The sequence below is a fragment of the Lathyrus oleraceus genome, chromosome 5 (genome assembly GCF_024323335.1).
Source record: "Lathyrus oleraceus cultivar Zhongwan6 chromosome 5, CAAS_Psat_ZW6_1.0, whole genome shotgun sequence".
Taxonomy (NCBI): domain Eukaryota; kingdom Viridiplantae; phylum Streptophyta; class Magnoliopsida; order Fabales; family Fabaceae; genus Lathyrus; species Lathyrus oleraceus.
Window position 1 is genome coordinate 613,998,614 of NC_066583.1, and position 27,056 is coordinate 614,025,669.

The window sequence follows — 27,056 nt, forward strand, 5'->3', positions numbered from 1 at the left end:
GTAGCGACACCCTAATATTATGCATATTGGAGAAATGAAGAGCAAAGAGGAAGTACCATTGACCCTTGACTACAGGTTGTTTGTTGGAACACGTGTTTCATACATTGTGGTGACAAGAAATCAAGATGAAATTGCTAATGGAAATTCTTCCCCTTTATCCATATCCACCAAGAAGAGTGTACTTCTTGAACTCAAGGAAGTCTCAAAATCCCTTGAAGAAACTATCAGATCAAGCACCTTAAGAAAGAAAAATATGGATATATTGATTAAGTTGATGTCCAAAAAAGAGGATGTTGTGGAAGAAGAAGAAGCTGGAAGTGTAGAATCCTCAAGTCAAGAAAAAGAATCAAGCTATGAAGACTGAAGCCATCAAGCTGGAGTTATTTGTGCTATTTTGAGGATTATCGTTATGATGTTTTTATTTTGGCCTATTCAAATGGGCATGTTTTTTGCGGTTCTGTAATGATCCTTTAGCAATGACTTCTGCACTATAACCATGATTCCAACTGTTTCAGATTTGGTACTCAGTTGTGCTCCTGGATTGTGATTGCTTCTCTGGTTTTATTTTTCAAACCTTTGCCAATTGTGGCAAAAAGGAGGAGTGAGAAAAATGTGCATGTGTAGATAAGCTTGTCTTGACTTCATATTTATGTGTTTAGAAACCACTTGATTTCTTTATGTAGCAACCACCTTGCAAGTTATCTGATATGTGTGTTACTTCTGTTGTTGTTGTGTGTGTGCTCTGATATGATGTGCTGCTTTATGCTCATAAATTTTTTTTTATACCATAATTAATACTTGTATGTTTATATGCTGAAACATCTGGCTTTCAACTATGTGAGCATGTATGTATGTGATTTTGTGTGTGTATGTTGTTGATGTGGTATACTCTGATATGTGTGTATGTGTGTATTTTCCTGAATGAGAATTATTTTTGATTTAGTCTTGTACATCTTGTAGAAAAGTTGTAAGTTGTTTTAGCCAAAATTTTCCAAAGGGGGAGATTTTTGTTCCTTTAGTTGGCTGCTTTAGGTAAAACAACATGGGCAAAAAAAAGATAAATTTGTGAAGAGGCAACATGTGTGACAAGATATTCCAACATGTGTGCAGCATCTGTCCTTGGTCTGGAAGATAGATTCAGTGAGTAAATCAGTGTGTTTTTTATTGATTCCAAGAAGATTTGTCATTTAAGTGTTATATCTTTTAGCAATATGTTTTTAAAGAAAATTGGCTAAAAAGATTATTCGATACCAAATCAATTTGAATGAGATCAAATATTTTGGTGGACATTCATGTATAAGCAAATCAAATCTGCATCAAATCAAATATGTTTGGTTTTAAATCAAATGACCAACCCCAATAGATGGTTTGCTATATAAGAAGATTAATTTCTAACAAAGAAAACAAGTGCATGTATTAAAAATCTAGTGTGTTAGGGTTTGTTCTTTGAGTCTTTGTTCTTGTTGTTTATTATAAACATCTAAAGAAGCCTAAACCGAATATTCAAGGCATAGAGGTTGATTATTAGTTGAGTCGTAATTCAACATCTTTAAATCTGTTGAAAGCATAAAATACTAGGGTAGTGATTGAGAGAAAGTGAGAAAGACTCTCATATTTAGGGGGAGTCCTAAATAGAAAGACACGGGTAGTACTAGAAAGTAAGCATTGGACAAGGTTTATTCATCTAAGACTAATTATACTAATACTATTGAGAGTGAATTTTCTTTCTTGGGTTGGAAGTCCCCCAATCGTAGACGGTGTTGCACTAAACTGGGTTAACAATTCTCTTGTATCCTTTATTGCTTTTTGCTTTAAATTCCTTAGTCTGTGATAATCTATTATAAACTACTTTCGGTGGTACATATTGTCTAAGACATTGTGTCCCACTTCTGTCCTGTGTAGAATAGAATTTTAGTCCTCATACATCAAATTTTTTTGTGTGATTAAACCCTTCGATTTCACAACAAGTGATGTCCATTGTGGGCTAGCAAAAAAAAATTACAAGTAAGCACCATGGGTTCTAAATGGCAGAATGAGAAGTTTTTCAAAGACATCGATTTTGGATTGTGGAAAGTGAATATGCAAGAAATATTAACTCAAGATAAGTGTGTTGAAGTATTTAAAGGTGAAGCATCAATACATGTACGCCTGACAAAATAAGAGAAGACTGTGATGGTAGATAAGGTCAGAAGTGCTATTATCTTATGCCTCGGGAATAAAGTTCTAAGGAGAATTGTTATGGAAAAGACTACATCTTTGTTGTGGGAAAAACTTGAATCTTTGTATATGACCAAGTCTTTGGCTCACTGATTCTGTCTAAAATAACAACTATACGCATACCAAATTGTAAAGAACAATTCCATAATGAAGCAATTGACACAATTTCACAAGATCATTGATGATCTAGAGAATATTGAGGTAAAGATTGATAATGAGGACAAGGCTCTACTATTGTTGATCTAATATGTATATCCTTTGAACACTTCAAGAATGTTCTTATTTATTATAAGTAAGGTATTATTATTTTGGATGAAGTCTAGACGATTGTGAAATCCAAAGAATTTCCAAAGGTGAAAGATTTGAATATTGACAATAATGGTAAAGGCTATAGTGTCTCAATATGAGAAAATGAATGTAAATGATTGTCCAAATCAAAGAGGTTTGACAAGTCAAGGTTAAAATGTTTTATTTATCAGAAATTTGATTACTTTAAGAGGAAAGTTTTCGAAAGAGAAAGGACAATGAACATTTTATTTAGATTGTGGATGCCTTATATTAGAATAGTTATGAGAGTGTTGATGTACTAGTGGTGTCGAGTTTGGATTCATAAGAGATTTGGATTGTGGACTCAGGTTGCTCTTATCACATGTGTTCAAGAAAAGAATAATTTGAGATTTTAAAGTTGGAAAAAGGTGGGGTAGTTCTCCTTGATGACAATAAGGCTTGCAATGTTCATGGTATTGGTACAGTCATACTTAAAATGTTAGATGATCGTTTTTTTTCTTCATAAGGTGAGGTATATTCTAGAGCTCAATCGAAATTTATTATCCATAAGCATGTTTAATATTTTAAAATATTGCATTAGAGTTGAACATGGAGTGTTAGAAGATTTCACATGACAAAGTCATCATAGCAAAAGGGTCTAAAATATGTGGCTTTTATATTTTAGAAGGTTCTAATGTTATTGTTCATTCATCATCAAATAGTGAAAGACTTTAATGAAAGAACAAGCTATGAATTTGAGATCAAGGCATGGTGGATGTCTCGAGGTTATTCCATAGCACTTTAATGAGTTTTGCATAAAACAAAGAATAAAAAATGCATTTGAAAGAGTTGTCATGGATTTTTTTAGGGTAAGATTGGTGCGAAAATAGCTTACCTTATGGTACATATTCATTTACAGGAATAGACTTCCAAACACTTATGGAGGTTTCGAATAGAAAAATGTAACCTACTCTGTTTTAAAGGTCGTCAAAACTTTGTTTATTGATCAAATCAAGTTAATTTATCTTGATGATAAAGTTGTGGACTCTGTCTTCAATCGTAGATGAATTATTTTTATTGAGTCCATCAATCGTAGATGAATTACTTTTACGAAGTCTTGTCAGGAGAAAAAGAGTAAAGACTTGAGGATGAAGCTTTTAGAAACTATGGCGGAAAAAATTCAGTTTAAGGTGAATATTTTTACTATAAGTACTAGTAGTAATGAGAGAAAGATTACAAATGCCCTTAATTATTATTTGATTTGTGCTAAGGTAATGAGAGAGATTGTATCATCTCAAAGAGACGATTATGTTGGTCTTGAATGTCATTCTATGAATGTGGCTGAAGGGTTACAAAATTTAGAAATATGAATCTTTAGAAAAACATTAAAAGCAAGTGAAGTCAAAGATGGTTGAACAACCATACTTGTGAACTTGTTAGACTATTAAAACGGAAAAAACTGACAAAAATTGTTCAATCGATGTCGAATTGACATAAAGCACCAAGGTAGTTGATGGATAAATTGGCGTCATCACAATTTCAAATCAAGGGGGAGATTGTTGAAATATGCATTAAAACTTTAATTAATGAAAAGAAAAGAAATATGTTTTGAAATTGCAATAAACATGGAGGCGGAATCGATGGCGGCAATGCGACAGTAGGTCAACCTCCGGCGGGACATTACATTTACCAAGTCGACGTGTCTGACTTGGATGAACAACAATTGTCTTTGAATGTTAAACTTTTCAAACTTGGTTGAACAATAGTCTTTAAATGTTACTCACCAACAACGCTTTTTAAATGACTCAAATGATGATATCATACACTGCCAACTTTGAATAAATGAGGATGTAATAGATACTTTATGATTCAGATTTAGAAGAAAATGTTATGGAATAATGGGGAGAGTGGATAAACTACCTGTTTGAAATCAGATTAAGAATGCAATACAAATAACACATAGATGGAAAAGATGAAGCTTGACAAATATTAGAAAAGTGTGCCTTAAAACCATTAGCAAGAGTGATGTTCATATATATACTTTAAGATGTGACAATTAAGAGATTAGAGAACGATTATCAACTACATCATCATAAGCATTAGAATCTAAAAACAACATTACAGTCTTCCAAAGAACCCAACAACAAATGGTAAACAGATGATGCTTTAATATCTAATTGTTCATTCACATGAAAATTTCAACATGCTGTTCATAGAAAGAAAAGAAAAAAACACAGTTAACATGTAAAAAGGTAACAAACATGCCTTCCTCAATAAAACAAAAACAAAAATATATAAAATGTATAAAATATAAAGTACAAAGTAGACATTAAAATGAACAACAAAAATACAGATAATAATATCCTTATGAAACAAACTATAGTTCAAACTAAAACAAATTCTAATAATCTGTTTTATAAAGGGTAAATAACAAAACCCAAGTTGAAGCTGTCTGTAATCTGGAAAGACATTTTTCCAGCCTATGGAATAGCAATGCATGTGCTTTCCACTATAATTTCTTTGTGCCATGTTACAATACATGTGATATCATTGTCCTTTCCTTTAATTAATCCTTTGACTTCATGTCCTCATAGCACATGCAGCAAGTAATGCAAAGGATTCCTGTCTCTACTTCAACCATACATACATACATATATATAACCTCACTTCCATGCCATGCCATGCCATGTCATGTCATCCATCCAATTAGACATCTCTACATTAACATACCTTTCTCAACTTCTTCAACTTTTTAACACATTGTTTCCTCAATGCCTAACAAAAGCACTAATCACTGATCTGATGCAACTACTACCTTTTTTATTTTAACAATCAATTTACACTAATTAAACAAATGATGCTAAGTAATATAACATGAGACTAAATTATAACAATAGACAGAGGAGAATCATGTCTGAGACTAGTATACCGTTTGGTCTTTTCAATAAGTTCCATGATAATGCTGTCCTACCGAATTTCCGGGAAGAGTTGATGGCAGCGATGTAGAACAGCTCCTAGCACCTCCTTTGATGACACCGCCGCCTCGCATCTCGAGAACCTTTTTGTGACAGTTTGAGTGAATTGATTCGACGAAAGTGGGGCTGTTTGCTGGACGGTATTCAGGATAGAGGCGGCCAGACCTGTACCGAACACCGCAAGCATTGCATAGCGTTTTGGGGCCGTTAGGTCCCTCTCTCCATTGTGGAGTCTTCGTGATCTCGCAATGCGTGCATTTTCGGAAGATAACTGACTCTTGAGATCCCGTCTCAGCATCGCCTGAGATCACGTAGAGCTCCTTTTTTCTCTGTTTCTTCACAGGTGTTTTATAATATTTTTGCAATGCCGGTGAAATAGGTATGAAAGAAAATGAAAATACGGGGTTTGACTTTGAGGGACGCCGGCGCTTACTTCGAGCACGCTTTATTGGGACGACGACGGGCAGGTCAAAGGTGGAATTCTCAACTGAGGAAGCACCACTACTGCCTTCGAAAACAGAAACAGGGCTGTACTGACGCACGGCTTTCTTTTCATAGAAAGCGGCATCCTGGTTGGGAATAGTGTTTCCATATGTTGGTCCAGCAGTCTCTGCCACTTCTTTTATTGAGGACATTTCATTACACTGCAATGCCAAGTTATCATCAAATCAACTTAAAAAAGGAAATATAAAAATCGGATACAATATAAATGGATACGATTATTTAAATGAATAATTATAAGAGGAATCGAAGTGATATGCTACTTTGCTAAAAAAAACACAATCATATACTATAATTATCAATTATCAGATGCTGTCGAGTCAAATCATCGTAGTCAGACCAAAGCTAGTTTCAGCCACCTTACCAGACGGAAGATGTTTCTTCAAATTTTGAGCAGAAGCAGTAACTGTTTGGTGCAAGGGGCCAGTTGTTTACTACAGGATCCCACTATTTACCCAATACTATCACACAAGACACGTTCATCTAATCATATACTGCTTAATGAAGCATATTTTACGTATTTTCTACACATGCATACCCTCTATTCATCATCCAAAATAACCAAACATTTGCAAATTTCAAGATTGTTCAAATATAATTGCCGGAAATTTCCTCACTTTCTGAGAGCAACACTCCTAAAAATATAAGGTATGAGCACCAAGGTGTTGTTAGGACCTGAGACTTAGAACTTTACACGGTGAAAACTAATATATATATTGACATAGCTGCAAATTAATTCCATAGGAGTTCGTTATAAAGCTATCGGTGCTACTGTTCATGTTACTAGACCTCTTTAAAAAATACAAATTAATTGAATAAAATTTATGAGTCGTAATGAAAACAATTTTAAATCAGAGAAACAAACATATTGGTTGATGATTTTCCACCATTACACAACTAAAAATTAACCAAATGACTAATTTCCCAACCTTAATCTTTTTTTTTCTGTTTGTGTTTTTCTGTCAGCTTTTTCTTTTTCAAATCCTTCTAATGTGATCCAAAAATGTATACCAAGAGAAGAAGTTTCGTCAATATGAATGGGGAGGAAAAGATAACTCAAAGCTTCCTCCCTTTGTCGTGAAACCACTGAAAAGTTCCAACTTTAGGTGCATAAAGGCTGCAAAGGTCCAACTTATAGAAAGAATAATGGCAGCATCTACAGGACAGTTTAGGTCAGTAGCAGATGAAACAACTGAAGCCTTCTTACAATTTTTCCAACTATAATTTGTTCTATGGCGATTTCCTGTTACTACTGATAATGAATAAACAATATCGGCGACACACTTTCGAGGGAATTCTCAGTACCACCACAGTCAGTGTGTTACTACTCGCAGAATAGGCTCGGGCGGTATACATTAAAGCATCAGAGGTGGATCTGTTTTAGCGTGAACATGTGCATCAATTAAAAACTACACACACTATTACAAGTCTTTATATTTTTTCCCCTAATTTTTTATATTTGAACCCTCTGCGCTGTTATAATATTTTTTAATAGTATTAATAAGGTTTTCCAACTTCTAGACCAAAACCATCTTGTATTCCCAATTGTGTTTTGCCAAAACCCCTTACTGTGGCTCTCAATTACCAACCCCTTTGCATCTCTCACCGTGAGCAATCAAGGCACCATCACATCGTACGTCTCGCATCGCAAATTCCCAGTTGTCTTCCCGAAACCCCTTACCACTGCCGCTGTTCTCAATATCCAATCTCATTGCATCTCTCACCGTGCGCAATCAAGGCACATGCCCATCATACATCTCGCATCGCAATTTTTTATTTGATCGGAACAGGTATCCTATCTTTTCCTTTACAGCTTGATTTCAACAATATACTATGTTTTATTAAATAGAAAAATAATTTACTCTTAGTTTTTTTGCAATGGTTCTTGTGTTGTGAAGACCAGTGTTGTCAATGACGGACGGCGGTTTATGGCGGAGAGCCAAAATCCCGCCATACTGCCCAATTTGCGGCGCTGTTATAGTGGATTATGGCGGAAAAGTCTACAATAACAGGCAAAATTTACCATTGCGGCAAGTCCAAAAACCGCCATGTATATCAGCGCCATAGATAGCACCGCAATGGCGGATATTTGATAACAGTGGTGAAGACCATTATGGATTTGATTTGATTTCCTGTGATATGATTTGTTATTACTTATTATTGATCTATTACTGATATGGTTTGAAAAATAAAATCATACAGAGAACAATTATAGTTAAACAGATTCCATGCCCTTTTTCAGCAAATGGCACGGATCATTTAGGCTATAAACGAGAGAGAAGGATGATGAAAAATAGGGAGAGAAGGATGAGATAGAATTGATCAAAGAGATCGAGAAAAAGGTAGGCGACCCATATCTTCATGTGTATGATACCAATTATTATTTTCTAATCCCCACCTACTCAGGATTTTGGATCCACCATTGGTTAGGCAATTAAATTTGCTCGGTAATTTTTCCTATTAGGCGAAAGGGGTGAAAACCGAATCTCTAAAACACAAAACATCCATTTCTTTCACTCACATTCTCCTAAATCATATTCATTCTACAATAGTGTTGTTGACGGCGGATGGCAGTTAGCCAAAATCCTGCCATACCAGCTGCTTTGCGGTGCCATTATAGCAGATTATTGCAGAAAAAACTGCAATATCAGACGATATTTACCATTGCGGCGAGCCCAAAAACCGCCATGTATATCCGTCACAGCGGCCATGGCGTTACTATTTGATAACACTACATGTCCCTTCTTTATCCATAAAGTAGTTTGGTTATGATATTTTTCTGTCACCTCGACAAATTTTCATGCTGATACCATTCAAATTTACTTTAGTAATTCACTTGTCAGTGCAAAAATTGTAATTGTGAAAACTCATAGTTGCCCAAGTACCAAAAAGACAGCTGCGGAAAATCCAACTACAAATTTCTAGCAGTCTAAGTAACAACATTAGCATTTCCGTCTAAAGGCTTGAAACAATTCAATCATTAAGCATAAATAATCTCGAAGAAAACAGCCATGGTTGGAAACTGAACTTCAAAACTGTGGAATTTGTGGATAATTCATAATTTTGCTCTTAATGCCGACAAATTCATGTTGTTTCAGCTTCACATATGTAGTTAAGTCATTAATATACGAATACTGCATTGAAGTATAATCAGCTAGTCGCAACTTCTAAAGTATACAACTACTAACAGAAGCGAAATTCATCAGAAAATAACAAGTTAAGTAGATAAAAGACATTAAAATATAAACTCCAATTCAGCAAAACTAGAAACAGAATACTCACAGGAGCAGCAGAGAAGCCATTCCCAAATTGTGGATTTTCAATTTTGGTTTTACCACACAATCCTACTGGTGTCACTGAAAAAGCATCAAAGCACGGCTCATCAATGCTTTGAAATTGAGCACTCCAATCATCTTCGACGGGATTAGTTTCAACATCTTCTAACGGAAAATCGAAAAAATGAAGTTCATCGAAAATCTCATCCGACAATCCATTAAAATTCTTGTCGAAAAACCAAGAGTCCTTCATGTTAGGAATATCCTGTTCCAAATGTCACCAAACACACATTATCACCCTTTACTACAATTCATTCGTTCAAAACTCAAATCACCTAAAAATTCAAACTTTATACTAGAAAAACACTACCCAACTTGTATAACCATGTAAAACAAGGTAAATTACATGTTACAGTTGAATTCAGCACATTGTAATTTTAGGGGAAAACAATAAAATCCACCTATTTTTGAATCAATTTCCACCATTTCTAGATTAATAAAATACCCAGAAGAAATAAATTAAAGAAAAATGCATGCAATATCTATAACAGTGTTAAAAGATAAGGGGGGAGAAAGGGGGTTGAAATTAACCTCAGGCGTAGTAGTGGATGAGTGATGAAATTGAGTACATTGCAGTGAATTGAGAATGAAGAGAGAGAGGAAGGAGAATCTGGATTTGAAATTGAGAGAAGAGAGAGGAAAAATGTTAGAAATGAAGAAAGGAAAGGAAAAAATGTTTGGTAAATTAGGTTTTGTTTTTCTCCATGGCTGGCGCTGCTACTATGTGGAAGACCTCATAATACTCTCGTGACTTAAATAAATATTATTGATAAATTTTATTATAAATAAGTATATACATTATAGATATTAATTAAATAAAAAACATTAATATTTTTATACATTAAGACAAAAAGTAGTACTTAAAGTCTAGTTTGAAAGAAAAGGAAATAAAAGAGGTTGGTCAAATGTGAAGGTGGTAACGGTGATGGAGCATGAGATATGGATCTAAAAGGAATAAATTAAAACAAAAATAGGTGGATCTAAGAAATATTAATATTTATTTGAATAATTGTATCATACGGAGATTTGATAAATAAAAACAAAATCCATTCAGCGATCACCGACGGTCGACAAGGGACCAATCACAATTATTGAACTATTTATTAATTATCTTTTTTTATTTTTATTTTAAATGTACTGTCTATATCCTTGTTACTAGGAAACATGGACACAATGTTGTCCACATCTTGTTTAAGTTTTGTTTACTACTACTGTTATTTACGGTTAAAAATATTTAAAATGTGAGGAGAAGCATATAGACAATTTTTATTATGTTTAGTTCAATGTTATTCGGTTTGTTAAAACACAGATATGTTTAGTTTAAACATAATAAAATTGAATTAAACATAATAAAATTGACACTAAAAATTTTCAATCACAAGATCTTGATTATGTTTGGCTTTTTCAACATAGATCAACCACCACCATCATCTATAATGAGGTAAGATCAATGAGGATCGGATGAACCTTCACTTATAATGAGAATGACAACGATTATGCCTCTTCTCACCCGAGAAACTTGTGGTAATGACAATGTATTTTATTAGATAATGTTTTGACTTAGGATATGTGACATCATATATTAAGTCTCTAAACAACTTGTTACCAATGTAAGACATATGGTTTATAACAAGGTCTAACAAGTCAGAGAGTTAGAGATCGGGCGAGCCGATTTATATGGCATTTATGTTACGTATGTTACTCGGGGAGTTAGAAGGAACCAAATTTAAACACACATATCTACCAAAATAAAATCGATATTCAGTCGATTCCCGAATACAATAGGTACCTCGTACTCCTTATAATGCCTAGCCTAGTACTTTTATCCCGGCTAACATTGAGGGAGAATCAAGTGACAAATGATACATACAATCAAATTGATCTTCAATTTGGACATCTAGATGCAAACAAGTATCATCTTACATGGGAAGACATGTCTTTGCCCTAAAAAAAATTAAAGACCATGATGTACATGCCACGACTTCATGTACAAGTATTATACTCGATGGGTTTAAAGACACCCAGACTGGTTCTTTTTTTATGTTGGTGAAGCGGTATAAATTGAAAATCCACTGCACCAATTTAATACATTATCAGTATTTGGAATTCATGAAATAGACAATGTAGTGGTGAACCAATAGAAGTCATGAAGGAATCCCCTAGCTCATGTTCAATCATAGCAAGGTTTTTGAAACCCCTCAGATAATATGTGGTGCCAACTAGCCACAGTTTAGGCTAGATCTCCTAGACAACATATGTTAGATCCCAACCTCATAGTTGTGAGTGCAACTTTCAGTTTAGATGTGTTTTGTATGATGTCAAAATTAGAAAACTTTAGTGCTTTTGTACATTAGACAGTATCATTTGGTTCTAGTTGTGCATTGTGTATTTTAGCATTAGGAAGCATGTCAACATGTTTGGAAATGGTTTAGAAAATATTCATGCATCAAGAAAAGATTTGTATGCATCAAAAATTCATTTTTGTGTGAAAAACAGTCTACAGGTCGACTCCTATGATTATAGGTCGACCTATAGAAGAATTTTTTTCAACTACAGGTCGACACATACGATGCATGGGTCGACACATGTGCTGCAGTATTGAAGTTTGTAAGTTATGTCTCATGTGTCGCCTCTACAGGTCAACACATAGCATGTCTAGATCGACATATGACTTATATAGGTCGATCTATATATCAAAAATCTTGAAATTTTTCATTTCTTTCTATTACTTTTGCATTCCTTTTGCTTCTCATTTTTCTTATATATATATATATATATATATATATATATATATATATATATATATATATATATATATATATATATATATATATATATTTGATATGTGCATCATTTATAAGAATAATATTTGATTTTGCATCTGGCTTTTAGTTTTATTGATGATAATGCATTGTTTCTTAGAGAACAATTTTGTACACTAATGGTTTTTATCTAGTATGTAGCTTTTGCTAACAGGTTCTGACTCTAAAGCATTGACGTGTGACGTCATCAGATTCTAGAATCAACACACTCTGACTCTGAAGAGATACGAGTGCTTTACAAAATATTGTCAAGTTCTAGAAAGCTATTAGACAACGATTCTGATGAATGTTTGTGCTAAAGCTTCTGTCTATGACTCTGGTTGAAGAGCCTCTTAAGGATTGTCATCCTTCAATATTATGCACTCAAAGTTCTGAAGATTCCGAAGAACAAGATCTAAAGAATCTAAAGACTAGGTTCTGAGGAACTATGTCAAGACTCTAAAGATCGAGGTTCTGAAGATTCTGTCAACTAGTCTCTTGATCCTTCGAAGCATGCTTCAACAACATTTCATCAGAAGCCTCTGAAAATTAAAAGATAAAATCAAAAGGTTTTGCGTCAGAAAGATAGTACACAGTACAAGATCATCCTTCCCTCCACTACGTTGATTTTGTGGGCTAAGGATAGTATTATTGTATCATTTTGTCTCCTATATGCAAACTGTTATACAAAGAGACAACTGCAAATTGCTATTCCAATTTTACCCTCTAACGAATTTTTTAACTACCTTAATAAAGAATACTTGGAAGATTGGAAGAAGTTGCTCATGCTAGCTAATGCTCACGCTATTTAACATGCACATGGTCTCTGCTAAAGTATATATTTTATGTGTATAGTCTTTGTAAACATACATAGAGTTGTTGCTCGTTATTGTGTGAAGATATTCATTGTATTTAACTTGTGTTAATATGCTTCCTTAGAAGCAATACTTATAAACACACACTTCTAAATCTCAAAGTTATTTAAATGGTTTTCTTGAGTGACTAGGTTTTAGTCAGATAGACTCAAGAAGACAAAGACGGTTTGTCTTTGTGGTGTCTGTAATCAGTTTCGGTTATAGTGAATTAAGTCCTTGTTGAGAAGGAAAAATCACCTTGGTATGGTGGATTGGAGGTAGCTTCGTTAACAGTGAACCAGTATAAAAATAACATTGTTATTTTTCTTGTTCATGTTTTTGCTTGATTGAGTTGATTTTGGAAAAGCTTTTGGTTTTAGAAACTCAATTCAAACCCCTATTTCTTGTGTTTCTTACCACCTTCAATTTGCACCAGAGCTTCAGTTCTGGTCTTGATAAGATTATCAAACACTTAATAGTGTCAGATAAAGATCCAGTGTGAAACACAATGGCTTCCCTTCCACCATCATTTTAAATAACCCTAATGTTGATGGGTTTGACCTCTTGAGAGAAAGTTTTTGTAAAATCAAAACCATGTTGTTAATGAAATCCCTTTTCAACCAACATGGCCTTGTATTTGTTGACAGTGTCATCAGGGTTTTCCTTAAACCTAAACACCCATTTGCAACCTATAGCATGATTGTTAGGAGAAAGAGATACAAGTTACCAATCTTTGTTAGAAATGAGGGCATCAAACTTAGTTTGCACTGTAACTTTCAAGGGTAAGGAGGCAAAGGCTTGCTTGACAGTTTTAGGCTCACAGTGAGTAAGAAGTAGTCTAGGTTCAAGTCTTGGTTGAGCAAATCCAGATTTGGCTCAGGTTTGCATAGAATGAAAGTTGATTGGTTTAATAGGAACATGAACTGCCATAGTAGGGATAGATTGATCATTTGAAGAAGTATAAGATGAGGAAAAGGTGGATGACTCATGATGATTTGAGGAATTTGAGACATTTGTAGAAGATGAAAGATAAATAATGTACCCAGAGATATGACTAGACTGAGCAGAAGAGGAATCATGTTCAGGAAGAGAATGAGAAGTAGGCTGAGACCTAGAAACTGAATCAGGTAGAGAAGACTCTGAGAAAGTAGAAGAGCCTGTAGTAGTAGGTGGAGTACCTAAATAAGCAGGAAGAATAGGATCATGAAATAATAGGGGAGACGAAGTAGTAACCTTAATGGAATGGGAACTAGAAGAAGAGAGAATAGGAAAATGACCAGGAAATGGGCATCTAGATTCATTGAAAAGAACATCTTTGGATATGTACAATCTACAACCAGGAGCTAGACACCTATAGCCATTGTGAGAAGTGGAATAACCAAGGAAGATACATTCTTGGGATCTGAAATTGAGCTTGTTTGTGTGATAAGACCTAGGAAGAGGAAAACAAACACAACCAAAGGCCTTAAGGAAGGCATAGTCACGAAAAATGTGAAATAATAAGGTGTAAGGAACTTTAAAATTAATAGAAGAATATGGAAGTCTATTTATTAAGTAGACTACAGTGAAGAAGGCAAAATCCCAATAAGACAAGGGCAATGAGGTTTGAATTAGAAGGGCGAGACCAAGGTCTACATTATGTATGTGTTTCCTCTTAACCACGTCACTTTGATGTTGTGTGTGAGCACATATAACTCTATGAAATATGCCCAAATCAGCCAAATATTTGGTGAAAGACCCGAACTCCCCTCCCCAATCAGGCTGGATGGCTTTAATGGGAAAGTCGAGCTGCAGTTTAACCATGGATTTGAATGTCTTAAATGTAGAGAGAGCCTTAGACTTGGAGTTAAGCTGATAAATCCAAGTAAATTTAGAATAGGTGTCAACAAATGATATGTAATATGTATAGTCTAAAGTAGATGGATTAGGATAGAGACCCCATAAGTCACTATAAACAACTTCTAAAGGATAGAATATGTGGTGTGTGAAACATGTGAATAAAGTCTATGTGTCTTATCCATGCAACAAGTAGAACAAAATTGAGTGTGATCTTTAATATAAAAAGTTATATTACAATGTTGCAACAGAAGTTTTAAAACATGAACATTGGGTGCCTTAGTCTAAGATGCCACACAATAGGAAAATTAGAATCAACACAAGTAGAATAAGACCTAGGATTAACCTTATTAATAGATAAATAAGTAGGTAAAATAGAGGACTTATCGGTAGGAAACATAAAAATAAGAGGAAACTCATATAAGTCATCACTCCCAACATGACCCTTAAGAAGCACAACATTAGTGACATGTGATTTGACAAGACACTTGTTAGTAGTGAAAACAAAATATACATTATTATCCCTTGAAAATCTACTGACACTCATAAGATTTTTAGTAATGGTGGGATCTAGAAGAAGATGACTAAGAGTGAGATGTGTGTGAGGTTGGAAAGGATAGGGGAAGGAACTAGAACCATAAGAGGTAATGTGTAAACCTTGGTCATTTCCTATGAAGATTTGATCAGGACCTTCAAGGGGAGTAAGCTGTAGGAGATTGTTAGCTTCAATAGTAACATGATAAGACGTGCCTAAGTTAGGGAACCAGGAGGCACACGAGGAAGGAAAAGCATTTGCCACAAATGTACTGGGTGAAGGAAAGAGAGGAGAAGCATGTCCAAGTGCCATAAGAGGTGTGTTCCTTACATTGTTGCCATAAGGAGCCATGTGACTTTGCCAAGGGGATGAGAATATGAATTTCCATTGAAGAAAGTGCCCTAAAACTGTTGGTTGAACTTATGCCAATAGTTTAATATAGTGTGCCAAACTTAGAATAAACTTGACACTGAATACTAGCAAAACGACCCCTCTGCCTCTGCCAATTTTACCACCACGTCCTGACTTAGCACCTCTGAATGCATGGTGCTCGGGCTCAGGATTAGGAGTAGCATGAGAGAGAAGAGTAGGCTCATAACTGGAGGTTTAATACTCAATAGAAGCATGTAAGTGAAGTGATGTGTGAGTCAGGTTCAAGAAGAATATGTATAGAACTGAGGATTTCTTAAACTTAGAAAGTCCGAGTTCATGCGCAATCAAGAGTATCTCAACTCCATCAAGATCCATGATGCCAAATTTGCTTTCAATCACAAAGATAACTTGAGCATAATTTGAAGATAAACCTTGAAGAAACAAATCAATGTGATAATAGATTGGTAGAGGATCACTAATGGAAGCTAAAACATCAACAATAGTTCTTATTTTGTGAATATAATCCAAAACTAAGAGCGAATCCAACGTGAGAGCATGAAGTTCAACACGAAGATGTCAAGCACGAGCACGAGTTTACTTATGAAAATGATTGAATAAATGATCTCATAGTTTATGTGTGTGCGAGCAACCAAGAACACGATAAAGGATTTCGCTAGAGAGAGTAGACTGAACCCACGACAACAACATTTGATCATTTTCCAACCAAATCAAATAAGTAGGATTAACCGATCCAGAAATGTGCAGCATTATTAAGAATTCGAGATGGAATTTGTGTGCAAACAACGAAATCACTAAGACCGTAAGCATTAATGTAAAGTTCAACTTATTGTCGCTAAAGAAGAAAATTCTTTGCATCCAATTTGTGCATAATTTTGAGCAAATACACGAGACGACGAACATCATCGATTACATCGACGCTGTCGGTGTCAAAGTTTTAGAGATCTGAACAGATGGTGAAGGTGAAGCTGACGAAAAAGATGACATGGCTTAGGATCACTATAGCAATCTAATACCATGATAGAAAATATAGTAAAGTTATTAATTTTTTATAACGAACTTTTCTTTTCATTCAAAAGTTAGTTACTTAGAGAAAACATAGTTCCTATAACAAACTTTTCTTTTCATTCAAATGTTAGTTACATAGAGAACTAGCAAGATACCCGTGCGTCCGCACGGGTAAACTTATTTTATACGGTATAAAATATATTTAAATACACGTGTAAATTTGAAATAAAAGAATTCATCTCACAATTAAAGATAATTATTGGTTAAAATAAAATAGAAATTATTCTGATAGTGATCCGTGAATTTAAAAGTTAGTGGTATGTATCATTATTGAGTAATATTCAATTTGATATAATATAAAATGTTTTTAGATACATATGTCAATTTATAATATTACTCAATTGTAAAATGAATAATGATCGTATAAACTCATTCTGTTAAATAATCATATAAAAAAAGAGACCCGTGAGATGGAGAAGGGAAAAAAAAATACATTTAAAAATAAAAAAATTGTCTCTCAAATAAAGATAATTATTTATTAAAATAAAATAGATATTGTCTTGATAATGACACGTGAAATAGAAAGTTAGTTGCGTGCACCGATTATTGACTGTTATCCAATTTAGTATAATATAAAATGTATTTAAATACACATGTTAATTTCAAATAAGTTACTTAATTATAAAATAATCATATAAATTATAATATATTTTTTATATATAATAATTATAAAATAATTATGTTTTTATTTTATATCAATTTTGTATTTTAAAAATTCACTTTTTTTCTGTGTTGTTCTTCATTAAATTAAAAAGAAGTTCAATTTGTATACTTAAAATGATAAAATAAAAATTTAAAAAAATGGAGAGAGAAAAAAATTAAAATGAAAATGAGAAAATATGAGAAAAAAAAGAGAGAAATTTAAAATTTGAATTAAGAGAAGAAAAGAAAGAGAGAAAAAATTAAAAATAAAAATAAGAAATGAATAAAGTAGCAAAAGAAGGTAATTTTAATTCTTTTAGGATTTGTTTATTACAAATGTGTTTTTTTCCTATTCTCGCTGTCTCAAAAAAGTATCTTATTTACATTTTTTTTAATTTCATAATAATTATCCTTTTTATAATATCAATCCAATAATTTTTTTTTCTATTATTTCCTATTAATTAACTTTAACTTTACTCAACAATTTTATTAACTACTACAATTAATAAATGTATTCTGATAAATGATACTAAATTTATCCATAAAATCAAGAAATCTAATTATTTTTTTAATTACCATATATAATTTAAATATGATATTTTTATGAGACGAAGAGTGTAGTGTAATTTTAAAAAAAATAAATATATTATAGCAAATCAGAATCTGACACCCGTCAGTCTTGGTAGTTACAACAATACACTAGATACGAATAGACTAGGTTGGCATTACTCTAATAAATATAATGTAATCTACAATAATGTTTATATTTCGGATTGAGTTATTTAATTATTTTACAAAACTTGCATGGAATGAATTGAGAAATTTTCTCCACAAAAAATAACTGAAAAGATTTCTTTGCCTAGATTTAGGAGTGAAAAAAAATCAATCAATTTTTAATGAACAAATGCAACTTCTTTTACAAAAGATTCATTCTACTCCTACCGGAACCCATCCATCCTAACATTGCTAACAGCACCATAAAATAATCGATTGAACAAATAATGATTTCTGAAAGCTGGTATATGGAGACAGGAATCTAGAATTTCAATTTCAATTATCTACATTTGCAACTTGAATTTCCCTTTTCCGAAACGTACTTGTAACAAGTCCAGATGAAAATCAAGGCTTTAGACAAACTGATTTGGAGGCATCCAGATGGTTAAGGCGGCAGGTTCCAAGAAGAAACTCCGGGAGCTCTTCACGTGTGTTTCCCTGAATATATATTTCAATTATTACTATATAAATCAGCATATAATTATAATAATAAGAATAATAATAACTATAACAATTTCGTTCAGAAGGCAATTATTGGCATTTGTCATGATAAGGTCATGCATAAATGCAGCATTTCTATAGCTTGGTTTGAATCTACCCATGTGAATTTTCAGTAATATATAATTTCCCCAATTTTAGCTCAATTAATTAAAAGGAAAGAAAAATTACAAAATTATCTTACCTGGATTAGAAATGCCATCTCAATAACCAGATGGTTGAGGTACCCGAGGACAAGATTCACAACACCTCTTGCAACGGTTGATGATCCAATATCAATTCCCAGCTGAAATGGATGCCACAATTCCAAGATAAGTATTAAACGAAAGATACTCTTTCTCCTTCGCTTCAATATTTTTTTTGGCAGACCAAAAGATTCACCAATACATACATTATACATGGTTTCAAATGCACCAACTTAAAATCACAAAATTAATACATGTATGCATATTATCCTGATTTTCCTAAAAAGTTCATTTTTAAAAGATAGTCATAAACTTACTTCCAAATAGTTCTTTCCCTGAAAATAGTTGATTTCCAAAGCTTGTCCAACTAAGCACGCCTTCTTTCCCACACTCTGTTTTACAATCCATGAACCCTGAAACAGCAATATCAACACTCAACACGAATATTCCACGGGCTAAACAAAATAAGAGCAGAAATTTTGCCTTCATAACATGGAACACATATGCATATAATTTTGGGGATCAATCTCTTTTAACAACTGAGAAAAGGGATTGATATATGGCATTGTTTATCTTGCATGTTTTGTAATGAAAGACACAAAATAGAGGAAAATAATTTCTAAGCCAAAATTACATAGAGCTATTTAGACTCAGCAGATTGCGTCAGTGATTACTTTACAAACCTTAGATATGTATGGTATGAGTTTAAATCTCGAATTTCTGAAGGTATTATCACCCTTGATAAAACTCTCGAGCAATGGAGCATCTTCCACAGGGGTATTCATCATATAGTATAGTGCCAGGCTGTATGTTGTAGAACCTGGAACCTGGTTCAAAGAAACGCCTAAATTAGTGTCGTGATAAATTTTATGTAGGAAGAATCTAAGCAGAAGACAATTGATTAACCTGGATGTTTATAATGAAGAAGAACTCAGGCCCACCCTGTGCTGCATATTTCTACAAGGTTTAAAAAATTCATCAAATTGATTTTCCTTTATAGAGCATAAGTAGTTACTTGATGGCTAAATATACTCAAAGTTAAGAACCATAACACCAACGAGAGAAAACAACCTGCACAATGCTTCCAGGACGGCCACCAAGATCATCTTCCCTTTTTTCAGATCTCAACCAATCTGCAGCAACCATTTGCATCAAGGTCCCCTTTGCTTTAACCTGGTAATCAATATTCGAGACATTTGAGATCACTGACAAAGTTAATGGCTAAACTAAATAACAACAAAAAACGATAACTGCGTATAATGCGGTTAACCTTCAGTTCGCATCTTTAATCAAAGAGTTTTATTTTGTAATATAGAATGAAAATGCAAAAATTTGAGTTTGATCAGCTCATATTAAATTAATGAAATAACAGAGCATGGAGAAAAGTGAAACAAATACATACACAAGAGGGAACAATGGAAACAAAAATAGATCTGTCCCTGTATTTTTGCAAAAAAAAGTGATAATGTGTTGCTTCTTCTTATACCTTGAGACGGTCTTCAAGATAATTTTCTCCGCGAATCAGGAAAGTAGAAGGATCTGCTTCTGTCAAACTGCAAGGTAGTGTACAAGTAGGATCTTTTGGAAGAGTTGATCCATACGGGCATGTAGTGATCTCTTCTCCAACCATCTCTTGCAAATCCACATAACCTCTTTTATGAACTGCACAAATGGTTCTGGGCATTTTTAATCAAAGAGAAAGTAAAATAACTTATAGTTACCATATGCTATCAGAGTTTCCAAATGACCTGCAAGATCGTGCAATTTTCTCACAAAATTAGCAGCAGATGATAACTTTTGGTGGCGAACGTCCTGAAATTCTCAAATTCACAGGAGGGCAAGAAAATGCCAAATCAATCAAAATAGAAGTTTAACAATATTTCCAATGCAAAATAATACTAATAAAAAATAAGAGTATGATTGCGTGGTCAAGCAATGAAAATGCCTTATGTGGTATGCAGTATAAATAAATTCTAGAACCAATTGGGATGTCACGAAAAGCTAAAATGCTTAAGTGTAAAAAATGCATAGAGCTAAGATATGCTTAAATACATCCCTGACATTGAATGCGTCTACTGCAATGTCATCAGCAGTGGTGAACATACTTTGCACTAAGCACTCAGTGAGTTTTGAGAAGATGAAATGCTAAATTGTTAAGCTGTTAAAAAAATACATAACTACTTATAAACTATCTAAGCAGATTAGAGGGAAGAGAATGAAGTGCATAGAAAATCAGAGCATAGATTAAAGGGAAGAGAATGAAGTGCACAACTTAGCAACCACAAAACATAAGCATTTGATGGGAAGTCTTTCTAATATGAATAACTATTTAATAAATTGGTAAACATGATCCAACATCAAAATGATTATGAATTAAGAACTATCTCTAATAGTTGAAAGTTTAAAACGATGGTCAAAATTGAGTGAACCTATCTTTTATTTGCGAAGGTGAATGAAAATTTTACCTCATGGGATGTAAAATGGGTATGAACTAATAAGACCCAAACACTTAAACCAATAAGGTCATACACCACCAAGTGAGCACAACACAAGATAAAGGAGAAGACCAAAACAGAGAACAAATTCAAGCACCAAACACTTAAATCAATAAGTTCATACAATATTCATGAGGTCATAAACCAACAACTGAGAAAAACACAGGATGCACAAGACCAAACAGATAACAGATTTAAACACTGGATCAGTGCACCAAGGGAACCAACAGCTTAAACTAGTCTTTTGACGCTGCTCCGCACACAAGGAACACTGAAGAAGATGAGCACGTGATAAAAAAAGAAAGATGAAAGTGCTGTTTTTGGTTGGGACAAAATGCTAAAAATAGGGTTAGAGGGGCTGAAAACATATTCAGGGTTGAGAGAAACATTGTGCATTTGGGTTTCAGAAAGTTAAGCAGTTGAAACTTGCTTTTGGTTTGGCAGGGAGTGATTGCAAGATCTCACCAATCTTATGTGCAAACTGGTGAGATAGCACTCCAGAGTAAGATTGGCATTGCCCAGTGCTCTAAATCATAGAATTATGAGATTAAGTTTGTGATTTTGATTACCTTTTACTTTTTTCTTTTCAAAGTTGAGATTCAATAGTTACTTACAAATTTTACATAATCGCAGGCATAGATCTCTAGAGAAGTCAGCCTCCTTATATGATAAGACTTGTATTTTCTCCCTAACACTAAACATTTAGAGTCATATCAGAGACCTAGTGAACATAAAGCTAGTTGTTTTGAATCTCTATTTTCAATTATGGAGTAAAAAACACCATTTATACAAGCTCAGATTCTGCGAATTGAGATATAGTGAAGTTTTTATCGACTAATACAACAGGAAAAGTAAATCTGTGTTTCACAAACATATAAAGAACTGAGAACAACAGATGATATGATATTTGAAAGCCTATTGGTAGCATTGACTGATCATTATCAGAGAAATCTGCTTATAAAAAAACATTGAAATTTAAAGCAATCACTCAGTATTAAGTTTCAAGACACAAACTGCATTTTGAATAACTTTGCACTCTTCATTTCTTTCAAGTGCAATTAAAGCAATTAATCAAATGTTTACCTGAGACTTCTGGTGACTACATTCTGTCATCCATCCATTTTCCGACTCATCACAGTTTGATGGTTCCATAACATCATAAAACTCATCATCGGCATCATTTAGACTAACAAGGCCTGCATGCTCCGATTGCGTTGGATCTACTTCTACAGTTGGGTTATCTGGATTGCTCTCATCTGCCTGTATTTGGGTATCGGAATTGGCATGTTCTTCCATCAGACTATTCCTTCTGTTTCTTGTCAACTCTCCAGATGAATAATCAGACAAAGTGCAATTCCCTAGTCTAGCTCTAAATAACTCTCGTAATGCTGCACATGCAAGAGAGATAATCAAGTAAAATATAAACTAGAAGCACAATAAACTTCTGATTCAGTATATACGAATCCAGTGATATAAAATAATTGTCGGCCTGTGACCATATAATAGTAATGTTCAATAATATAAAAATTGCAACAAAAAAAAAAAGAGACTACCAGCAACTCTCCCAAGCATTTGAATGGTTATAGAATATGCCGATGAGGACTTAAGATAAGATCTCCAGCATTTCCAATCAATAGCAAGCATGTGCTTTACAACAGATTGCTTTCCCATGTTCGCCGGTGATATAACGTACTCTCCACCTACAAAAGAATGTAAGTTGTCATACTTCAACTGCTATCATTCATGAATTTTCCTCTAAACTATCTGTCATTCAACTTTCTGAGGAACTAGAGCACATATAAAAACAAATTTGGAAATCCTGAAATATAGATAAATTGGATAATATGATGACAATAGTGATTAAGTGAAGGAAAATGATTCAAGAATTGGCAAACTAATCTTAAAGTTCAGAGTGAGTATGAATGAAAGCAACAACATCATGATTGCAATAGTATTAAATTTATTTTCTAGGTAGTATGAGACCAGTTAATAGAAGGAAATAAAAATGTTTACTATTTCTACAGTTTCAGCATACATTACTTTTAAGGCAGGCACGGACATAGCCTTTCTGGCGAGGACACTTTTTGTGAAACACGGAATGGTAAAGAATAACTGTGTCAAGGAAAACCAAATTAGTTACTTTCATTCAGAATAAGAGTGTATTTACAAATACATTGTTCTACAATTTGTTGCTACCATAGGTTCCATCATCTTCTCTCCTCCAATAACGCCGCAGCAACAGATCTCTTCGTTTCATTCCCCTGTAAAAAACATGATATGAAACTAATAAAATTATTACCGGAAAAAGACCAGTAGGTACTACCTCAAAACACTAGGTGGTACATGATAAGCATTAAAGGATTGGGTCTTACCAAGGCAACCAATCACTATATAGCTGCTTGTGAATAATGTCGGTGTGACCATCTAGGTGCTCAACTACACTCCCCTTGGAAAAACAGAAATCCCATCTGCAAACCAATAGTTTGTAACAAGGCAAAAAACACTTGAAAATCATGGTTTATAGAATTTCAGCATGATTGTTCTGCTTACCTATCCATTGCTATAACATAACCTTTATATGACTAAACTTTCTCTTTGCAGTTAATTGAAATGTTAAATGTAAAAGTATACAGGCCAGATTCCTACACACTATTATTTCAAACAAAGCACTCATGTTGGTTTTGGTTGATGGACTTGTTAATATAATCCAGAGCCTTTTTATTAGACATATCATTCCGCAGATTTTGAGGGGACTAAACTGAGAAGGGAACTTGGGTGATGTTCGATTATGCTGTCCTTTTATTTTATGCAAATGATGATGGGCTAATGGTGTTCTTAGATGGAATGCAAGGACACCGTTCCAAGATAGAGCATAAGAAGACTGTAAGGTTTATTTGGATTATTTTCATTTCTTCAGAGCTTTGGTTTAGTTTGTTTTGCTCTTATACTTCCAACAATCTCTTGTACAGGAATATCATCATTTACCCATAAAAAAATAATATAGTAAAATTGCATAGATATAATATACGGTGACATTGTAACTCTGACCATCACAAGGGGTTATAAGATGGATGGGTTGGTTTCAGGGAATGGACAAAAGCATTGGACTTGGAGTGAAAAGGAGGGCAGAGGTTCAACTTTCGTACTAACATTTGCTGTTAGAAAAAGTTACAATATGCAAAGCCAACTCCCCCCCTCCCCAACATAACACACTAAAAGCCCGCGTCAATAATAAAAGAAATGAAATTATCCCAAGACATAAAATAACATTTGCTTGTTAATCTAGCAGTGCCATTGAGCAAGATTACATCCAGTTAATGGACTTACTCGGATCTTGAAGGACCAAGTGCCATAAGAGTCTGGAAAATGGCTTCTGAAGTTCCATCTACCACACCAACAGCCATTATTGCGGGATGATCATCTCGTTTCTGGAGATTGGACAGGGTATTCAAGAATTAGTCGTTTCCATTTTAAATTAAATATGAACAACCTTTTACTGAAAAGAAATTTCGCCAACCTTCCCACCAGAATCCCTATCTTTTGCTTCCTTGAATAGTCGTAAACCTTCGTTACACCCATAAAAACATTAGTGCAAGTTTTAGCTAGGTTTTTATCATGTGAACTTACAAAAACTATTTTTGAATAAAAAAACAGCAATTATGAAATAAATTTTTACCGTTTTGGCAGCCAAAGATTGTCCAAGGTGATGGGGCAATAACATCAGAAGAAGAAAGTGTCCAGTCTATAGAATTTTGGTGATTTCTACTGGAAGATCCACTTAAGCTGTAGGCATCACACCAAAAAAGAAACAAAAGATCATGCAACAAATACAACAAAAAAATATAGCTCAAGACAGCTTCAAATGCTTATTAACTCAGTCAACATAAAACTTTTTGTTGCAGTAAAAATCATTTAAAGGAAAGATAAAAATACCTATAAGACTGCCATTTCCTCTTGGAACATCCTATATCTTCTGGGGCACCCTGCACATATTAACAACAATAGCTCCATCCATCATTCAAACAGTTCCACCACAAGCTAAAAAAAAGCCTCAGATCATGCATAAACTATATAAACATATATACCTTCAAAGACGCTTCATGAAAGCATTGAATCCATCTCGCTGCTTCTTCAGGACGGCTCGCTCCTAACTACAACACTCAAAGTTTTGTAATTCCAAATTGAAACATAATTTCAAATTAACAAAAACCTATAATTTAATTTAAACCTAATACACTAATAATCACCTCACCTTTAATCGATCATTATGATTCGAAGTGTTATATAGTGTGAAAATGAAAAACACCTACAAAACTCACGCAGATAAACAAACATTAAGCCAGCAACCATTTTAACAGAAAAAACAATAATAATTTTTTAAAAATAATAAAAATAAAAAATGAGAGATTAAATTGAGCATATACTTTTCTGTTAATACTCTCCCTTCCATTATCCATTACACGAATACACGAATCCACAATAGCACTTCTAACAGGATCCTGAAAAAGAAAGTTTCCGTTTCCGTTTCCGTTTCAGTTTCAGTTTCACAGAATCTAATCTAACAAACTCAATACAGTAACATTTCTAACTTCGTTATCAACCGAACCGATTCAATTGATAAAATAATCGGCGAAATGAAATTGAAAAAAAAAAGCGATGAACCTGATCGTCGGAATTGGGAACGGATTTGAAGCTACGAAGAAGGTGATGATCGAGAACGAAGTAACGCTTACGCGAAAACTGAAGTCCAAAACGGTTACAGCGTATAAGGTATAACCATCCTTCCATTGATGATGATGATGATGATGATGAAGTAGCAGTTGTTCCATCTCCATTACTACTACTCATTCTGTTTTCAAATTCACCTTTCACTCTTTTTTTTCTTTTTTTATCAAAATGATTCCAACGCAATCATTGAGCTGAGAAATTAATCAAATTAAAATAAAAATAAAAAAAATAAAAAATAAATTGATTCTGTTGTGTTTGAAAGTCTTTGGAATTGCAGATTGCAGTTGGAAGTGAACGAACAAATCAATGTAACGAAAGTGTTTGCGTTGCGTTGCGTGCCTTTACACATGAGACAAACATTGCTATTACTCGCTGACGAGTAGTAAATGCAAATTCTCGCTACAGGAAATTACTTTACTATCCCTGCTCTTTTCTTTTCTTTTCTCATACGTCTATGATTTAAATTTATTATTATTAAATTAATCTATTTTTTAGTTGGCTTTAGGAAGAAGCTTCAGCCTACTTGATGGAGAGGTTTCTTAATTCTTAACTACCAATTGTTTTAATTTCTTCACCTAAAACTTTTTTAACAGCTGTAATATGTAGTGAATAAATTATTAATATTTATTATGAATTACGATTGAGGATTGATTGATTTAAGGCTATAAGAGTATCTTCTTAGCGAATCCACAACAATAACTTGTTTCCTCTCTCTTAATCTCTCTATCTTCTATTTTGGGTTACATCTTAATCTCTCTATCTTGAAATTTATAAAATATTAGTAGTAAATTATTTATGTAGGGGTTTATTAGATTAAGGTTTCACATGATAATTTGTGTATGATAAAGTTTTGTAAATTTTGAAAGACTATAAGATCTTAATGCTTTTAAAAGACAACTAAGATTTATTGTTTGAATTTCTAAGGATTACTGGTATATCATAAGACTTTGGAAGA

The 27,056-nt window shown here is 33.7% G+C and overlaps 2 protein-coding genes across 3 annotated transcripts; both read right to left on the reverse strand.

Annotated features, from left to right (window-relative positions):
* Positions 1 to 4,758: 4,758 nt before the first annotated feature.
* LOC127087059 (GATA transcription factor 11) lies at positions 4,759 to 10,058 on the reverse strand. Of its 2 annotated transcripts, XM_051027907.1 has the most exons (4): positions 9,827 to 10,058; positions 9,243 to 9,500; positions 5,414 to 6,103; positions 4,759 to 5,259 (listed from the first exon to the last, which is right to left on the reverse strand). In XM_051027907.1, the coding sequence occupies exons 2-3, from the start codon at positions 9,486 to 9,488 to the stop codon at positions 5,426 to 5,428; spliced, it is 924 nt and encodes a 307-aa protein (XP_050883864.1). In that variant the 5' UTR covers positions 9,489 to 9,500; positions 9,827 to 10,058; the 3' UTR covers positions 4,759 to 5,259; positions 5,414 to 5,425. The 2 variants fall into 2 exon arrangements, with proteins under 2 accessions (XP_050883864.1, XP_050883863.1); XM_051027906.1 differs by having other exon boundaries at positions 4,759 to 6,103; positions 9,827 to 10,057.
* Positions 10,059 to 18,293: 8,235 nt separating this feature from the next.
* On the reverse strand, positions 18,294 to 26,465 carry LOC127087060 (protein ENHANCED DISEASE RESISTANCE 2). The gene is made up of 21 exons (XM_051027908.1): positions 26,036 to 26,465; positions 25,798 to 25,872; positions 25,626 to 25,679; positions 25,459 to 25,524; positions 25,307 to 25,356; positions 25,050 to 25,156; positions 24,891 to 24,937; positions 24,701 to 24,801; positions 23,746 to 23,841; positions 23,570 to 23,634; positions 23,414 to 23,485; positions 22,927 to 23,073; positions 22,457 to 22,761; positions 20,627 to 20,690; positions 20,365 to 20,540; positions 19,950 to 20,051; positions 19,785 to 19,835; positions 19,562 to 19,705; positions 19,196 to 19,291; positions 18,878 to 18,979; positions 18,294 to 18,633 (listed from the first exon to the last, which is right to left on the reverse strand). Exons 1-21 carry the CDS (start codon positions 26,219 to 26,221, stop codon positions 18,541 to 18,543), a joined length of 2,199 nt encoding a protein of 732 aa, XP_050883865.1. The 5' UTR covers positions 26,222 to 26,465; the 3' UTR covers positions 18,294 to 18,540.
* Between the last annotated feature and the right edge of the window lie 591 nt (positions 26,466 to 27,056).

What these genes read in the sequence shown, in the direction of transcription:
- LOC127087059 (XM_051027907.1), bottom strand. Translation starts at nt 9,488, where the DNA reads ATGAAGGACTCTTGGTTTTTCGACAAGAATTTTAATGGATTGTCGGAT. An exon ending in ATGGCTTCTCTGCTGCTCCT is followed by an intron (nt 6,104 to 9,242) that starts GTGAGTATTCTG and finishes TTGGCATTGCAG; the next exon opens with TGTAATGAAATGTCCTCAAT.
- LOC127087060 (XM_051027908.1), bottom strand. Translation starts at nt 26,221, where the DNA reads ATGAGTAGTAGTAATGGAGATGGAACAACTGCTACTTCATCATCATCA. An exon ending in CTTGGTCCTTCAAGATCCGA is followed by an intron (nt 23,842 to 24,700) that starts GTAAGTCCATTA and finishes ATTGGTTTGCAG; the next exon opens with ATGGGATTTCTGTTTTTCCA. An exon ending in AAAATTGCACGATCTTGCAG is followed by an intron (nt 20,541 to 20,626) that starts GTCATTTGGAAA and finishes CCATTTGTGCAG; the next exon opens with TTCATAAAAGAGGTTATGTG.